General features: G+C 32.9%; 1 protein-coding gene across 1 annotated transcript; it reads right to left on the bottom strand.

Moving 5' to 3' along the window:
• Positions 1 to 3,081: 3,081 nt before the first annotated feature.
• BGLU41 (beta glucosidase 41) lies at positions 3,082 to 6,339 on the bottom strand. The gene is made up of 13 exons (XM_079059366.1): positions 6,185 to 6,339; positions 6,019 to 6,085; positions 5,847 to 5,905; positions 5,611 to 5,686; positions 5,439 to 5,510; positions 5,277 to 5,364; positions 4,930 to 5,185; positions 4,721 to 4,836; positions 4,372 to 4,595; positions 4,217 to 4,248; positions 3,973 to 4,075; positions 3,763 to 3,871; positions 3,082 to 3,522 (listed from the first exon to the last, which is right to left on the bottom strand). Exons 1-13 carry the CDS (start codon positions 6,305 to 6,307, stop codon positions 3,321 to 3,323), a joined length of 1,527 nt encoding a protein of 508 aa, XP_078915492.1. The 5' UTR covers positions 6,308 to 6,339; the 3' UTR covers positions 3,082 to 3,320.
• Between the last annotated feature and the right edge of the window lie 208 nt (positions 6,340 to 6,547).

Here is a 6,547-nt window from a genome sequence, read left to right as displayed (position 1 = left end):
GCTTCTTTGTCCTTACTAAGGCTGTATTAGATGTATGTAAGCTAAGCTTATGTTTTGAGCTTATTGCCAAAAAACTAGCTTAAAAAAGCTATTTGAAATAGCTTAAGTAGTTAAGTTCATGGCAAACTTGTCAAATATAACCTTGATGAAAATAGTAAAATTGTCAAGTATACCCTTAATGAAAAGTAGGTTCAAGCTTTTAAAGCATACTTAAGTAGTATTTTAAAATTTTCTAATTTAGTATATCAAAATGCACAAATATAAGAGAATCTATGTCATCATTTTTATCATTTAGTAATAGTAGTATATATGGGTTTTCTTAACCGTTAAACTTTATTAGGGTTTAATTGTTGACTTCAAGTTTTTTATTAGACGATTAGTGGTTATAAAGGCTAGAATGAGAGGCTGTTTGGTAAGCCTAATACTAGTTTCATTAAAAGTCAACATTTTAATCTTTAAATATCAAGATTGTTTGGTAAAATTAAATATTATTTCGGTCTATTTATGTTTAAAAAACTTTGAATAGACTTTGAATGGTTCGCTAGTCCATCATTTATGAACTTTTTTTTGTGAAAATATGGTCTTTGCTCTCTTCTTACCACTTCGAAACCAAAATCATTTAAAGTTTCTTAATCATCCAACCCTAAATCTTTTGGAGGGTACAAAACAAAATCTTACTTTCTCAAGGGGTTGACTCTCTTCTAATTGATTCCAACAGAAACGCCTAAAGCCTAGATGCAAACTCTTAATCAATCCCCTATTTAAAGTAGATCTCCAACTAGCTTAGCTAAACAAATGACCAAATAACGCTTAACCAACTTTATTACAAAGTACATTAAGACACACTTTTGGAAAGATATTTGGTGTGACGGTATTGTTCTTAAAGATGTTTTTCCAAATTTATATTGTATAGAAGCTCAAAAAAGTTGTTTGATCAAGGAGAGAATTCCACAATGTGATTCAAGTAGCTTAAACTGGGATTGGTTAAGAAACCCGAGGAGGGGCAGATAATCTGATTCGTTGATGGAGTTGTGCAACAAAATAAAAAATGTATCGTTATCTAATGTGTCTGATTTTTGGATTTGGAAAGGAGATGAGTCCAAAACCTTCTCTGTGCAATCTTTGAGAATGATTATGACGAAGACTGATATGGAGATTGTTATATTAACTTTTTATGGGTTAATTGGGTTCCGATCAAAAGTCAATTATTTTTCATGGAGACTCTTTTTGGATAAGTTACGTGTTGCTTCCAATCTTACTAAAAGAGGTGTGAACTTGAACTCGTCCATGTGCCCCCTTTGTGCTAGTTCAGATGAGTGTGTTGATCACCTGTTCTTTGATTGTTCCTTCATGGTTGTGTCTGGAATTAGTTGCAAAAATGGTCTGGGTTGTTTCTTTTCTCTCCTAGAAACAGATCTGATCTCCTGACTATGTTGGCGAATTTGAGGCTGAGCAAAAAATGGCTTAAGTTAAGGTGTGCTTTGAGTTATTGCTTCTTTTGGGCAATTTGGAAGACAAGAAATGACATATTGTTCAAAAATGCTCGTGGATACCCGATGAAGACGGCAGATAATATACAATTAATTTCCTTCAAATGGTTAAAACATAGGTCTTGTTTGAAGTCCTTAGACCGGACAAATTGGTGTTGTTCTCCTATTTTTATATCTTGTATTTTGTAATGTTCTAGCGTCTTGCTAGTTTTGTTTTAATATTATTTGCTGCCGTTCGAAAAAAAAAATTAAAAGCATAAGTCAACCCAAACCAAAGTTGCGGTGTTGGAACCTCGATATATGACAACATTTGTGGAATCGTCGTTGCTCACCTCTTCTGGACTTGTGGTACTCGAGTTCTTATGACTTCTAGCATATGTAAAACACAAAAGAGGTCCACTAAAAAACCTATTTGACTTTAGTTTTGCTAGATCTATAAAGAAACCAATTAAAAGAATGTGAAACAATTTTACAAAAAATCGAATCTTAACTATCTTTATGGAGTCGTAAACCAACGCATTTTGAAAGCTCCATATCAACGACAACGTCGACGACATAACCGCATCTAAGGGCTCACATTTTGCAGGGGATAAATGCATCAAATCAATCGATAGAGACAAGTCTATAACTGAGATCAAACTGGAAAGCCTAACATCACACCATCTACCAATGTGAATCAAAAGCTACACCCCCACATTACAAGTGAGAAATAAATGGCGACTTCTTAGCATAATCTAAGAAAACAAGACACAAAACCGAATCCATATCTATACCAATATTCACCAAATTCAATATAGTTGGCACATGATCCAAAAAGGTTCCTCCAAAGAAAGATACTTATTTTTTTAGAGACGAATGTATTCCACCTAGTGGAATAATTCCCAACTTCCAAAGTCATATCATCAATATATTGTCCGGTAGAACTAAAAGTAAAATCTTCAACATTATCCAAGTCTCCATTTGTCCGATTGATCTGTAAGCACAAAAGAACCAAGTTTCTCTATGTTCAGAAGCTCAAACATATTATCTTAGCCAAGAAATCAAAACTCCAAAGAAAAATTGCAGTTCGAAATGCAAACAATGCGTAATGATGCTTCACTACTCCTTGAGAAACTTATCAAAAGATTTTTTGTTTCTTAGAAACTAGAAGACAATACGGAGTCCCTCGATAAGGAAATATTTCTATCGACAATTCTAAAATTATTATTTATAAACGAAATCATATATATTTAGTTGCATGCCCGAAATATCGGTTAGTAAATCATATATATTTAGTTGCATGCCCGAAATATCGGTTAGTATTCTTCGATTTATCTCCCGATTAAAGTGATGTAATTTAGCAATCATTTTTTTTTCTTATTCTTAATCACATTTAGATAATATTTCATACAATGTAACATTAGTTTATCTTTCTATGTCATTTTATATTTATGATCTAGCTTATCAAATATAAGTCACGAGTCGTAACTCTAACTTCCACTTCCCTCCTCTCATCCCTTACATTGGTCCTCCATAATCCTCCCATTAGACCTTTTTGATTGCAACTTATTTTGCGTTTTATTTTTGAAGTATCCATAAATTACCAATAGAATGGATTACTAATACAATCATACATTGGATACTAATTGAATATAGAGTACATGTTTATTCTTGTTTGTTGGAACACTTAGCTTTGTTATAACCATGACATTAGGACCAAGGACCCCCTTGTTGCTAACTACGTTTTCAACTTTATATCAACAACTTTACAAATTACACAATGTTCAAGAACACAAGGGGTTACATACACATGTTTTCATATACACTTCTATAATCCTGTCTTCTTCCCTGTTATGTAGCAAATGAGGTTGTAATATTCTTCTCCAATTTAAGAACACTTTTAAACCAATCAACAGATTTCTTCGGGATTCTTGTGAGATTATTCTTGTAATCCACATAATACAATCCAAATCTAATCGTATACCCATAATTCCATTCCCAGTTATCAAGAAGTGACCACACAAAATAACCACGCACATCACAACCATCTTCCCTGCATTAATCACAACTCTTTTACTTTGTTCAAGGGTAATTGCGTCTTTTTACACATAATAGCAAGTTACTTACATTTATTTACCAATAATACCAATATGTAACAAATGAAGGATATTTCCCATATCATTAGTGAAATTTATGCATGTTATTGGTGAAGAAAGGTAAATACAAAGTATGTTGCTATTAGGGGTAAAAAAGTAAAAGTATGGTAGTGAGAGTAAAGTAGGTTGCTATTTACCTAATAGCAGCTGATAGGTTTGATAAATAGTCTCTATGGTAACTTATCCTCTTATCATCCTGTAGTGCTTCTTCTAAATCTATACTAGATTTATTTGGGTCATCCATACCTGAAAGATTTTGAGTTTTTAATTTATAAATTATAAATATGTCATGAATTGAAGTAAAAAGTAAAAACATTAGGGTTATGAATCTTTAAATGAGATTATACCATTTTCAGTGATGATTACTGGTGGATTCCCGTATTTTTCTTTTATATATATTGCTAATTTTCTCAAACCCCATGGCACTATGTGTAACCAAGTAGAAGTGCCCTGAAAAATGATATTGGTAATTATATTTCATAAGTTTTTGGGGAATTACTTAAAAAATTATTATATTTTGGACAATTTTGTAATTTGTCCTTAAGTTTTTCTGTATGATTTCTCCATCAAGATGCTACAATTGAAGGTTACCTTTTCTCCAATGGATTTTCCGTTTCTTGAAGCTACATTACACAAGAATACGAATTAATAAGTTAAGAATAAACAAAATTTCATTTTTAAGTTATGAAATTTGATTTTTGTTTGAAAATATGAAATGGGAATTTATCTTTATTGAAAAATCTTACAAGGTGTAATGACAGCAGCATCAGTGGAAGCATCGTTCAGTATGAATTTTCGGATTCTTGTTTTATCATTTTTAGCGTATAACGAGGTGTAATGGTTAATTCCAACAAAGTCCAGGGTGCGGATTAGAAACTCTGAAACTTCAGGGGTGATTTCTGGTAATCTTTCACCTACTAGCGTTTGCATTGAAAGAGGATAGTTTCCAAGAAGAAGAGGATCAAGAAACCTGATGCACTTTACTCTGCGTTACACAGTGAGATTGGTTTTACCTCCAAATAACAATCTTCTTATTATCTTTTTCTTTTTTCTTTTTCTTTAATAAATCAATATGGTTAAAAATTAAAAAATTACCAGCCAAGTCCAAAATCCATTGCTCGAGTTGCAGCTTCTTGATCTTCATCAGATTCAGAAAAAGGTTCATACCATTTGATATCTAATGATATCCCAATTAGACCTCCTTGTTTTGCCTAAAAAGATTGCACAAATCAAGATATTCATTCATATAAACACAGTATCATTGCTTTCTTTCTATTTTCCTACGAATTTGGTTGAAGATATACCTTGAAATGATCATGGTAGCCATGATAAACAGTTGCATGAGAAAGCAGAATGTTGTGAGCTACAATGTATGGTTCTTCAGATGATTTTCCCTTCTTACATAACAAATGGAATAGAAAAGAGCATCTCCCTGGTGCTTGAATACCATAATCATAGCCTTGAATTGCAAAACCATGAGGCTCATTGAAGGTGATCCAGTGTTTCACTCTATCACCAAATTCTTTAAAACATGTAAAAGCATAATGCTTAAAATCCTCTCTGCAAAAAACATGATTGATTTCTGTAAGTTTCTTTTTAAGATATTTACTGTTTATAAAGGTAAATAGTAGATAGTAATTAACTTGCTTACATTATCTGAGTGTTCAACCATCCTTCGTATTTATCTTCAAGTGTTTGCGGAAGATCCCAGTGATACAAAGTTGCATATGGCTGGATTCCTGAAAGAACATGTTCATCGGGATCATATACTATTAATTCATATGGTTCTTGATACAAATGGATTGAAAATGACCTTTTTCCAATAAAGAATCAATGAGGTTGTTATAGTATTCAATCCCTTGAGGATTCGGTTTGCCTGTTCCATCTGTTAGCATTGAAATACATTTTAGTTTATCTGCCACTTTCAAAGAAATCGACAGTATATCATATTATTATAGAATCATTAAGGTGATTAGTAAATTTACTTGGAAATATTCTTGACCATGATATTGAGAATCTATAAGCATCCATACCCAGATTCTTCATCAAGTCGATATCGGTCTGATGATAGAAAATAAAAAATTGTTTACATTGAGTCAACGATGCTGAATTCGTTTAATATTTGATCGGTTGTAATCAAAATAAAGAAAGGAATCGAATATTGACTGGAGTAGAAGTTAAGTTTTGACATCGATGCTTGCTTAATTCGAGAAATTTGAACCTTGAAGCGATGATATTGATCGACAGCCTGATCCGCATTGCTGAAGTCCAATATCCGTCCTGTAAGTATCACCATCACCGTTGAATTAGCCATATCCAGTTACAAATACATGTTCAAGTAATCAAGTTCGTGTAAAGTGTTAAAAACAGGAAGATAATTGAACTCTGCTTACCAGGTAGCCTTGAGAAAGTATCCCAGATGCTATCTCCTTTATTTCCTTCGTCAACTGCTCCTTCAAACTGCCATAAATAAACGACCCTATTAAATATCTCTAGTATGCACACAACATGCTCGACTAAATGTCAAACGATTGAAAAAAAAAAAAAAAAAAGACAAACCTGATAGGCAGAAGAAGCAGTTCCGAATGTAAATCCATCTGGGAAATCAGCTCGGCTTGTAGATTCCGATCTCAAGAACATAGCTGTTGTAAGCAACAGCGAAAGAACTAAAATCGGCTTCATGAAGCTTGATGTTTGCAGAATGTTTATGGCGTGGAAGTATTTATAAATGCCGAAAGTGACGTTGAGTGTATGATAATATTTAAATAGCAAAATCAAGAGAAATGAAGGATGTGACGATGCGTGGAGATGACGCGTCGGATAAGCAAGGATGATGGATGATCCGAAGCGGTACAATTTGTCCTGTCGATATCGTTTATTATTGTCTTTTAAAACACGACTTTTAAAATAAAAGAAATAACT

Source organism: Lactuca virosa, chromosome 7 (genome assembly GCF_052849685.1).
Source record: "Lactuca virosa cultivar CGN04683 chromosome 7, Lactuca_virosa_CGN04683_v6, whole genome shotgun sequence".
Lineage (NCBI taxonomy): Eukaryota > Viridiplantae > Streptophyta > Magnoliopsida > Asterales > Asteraceae > Lactuca > Lactuca virosa.
Note: the sequence above shows the minus strand (reverse complement) of the source record. Positions and strands in the feature narration are given on the sequence as shown.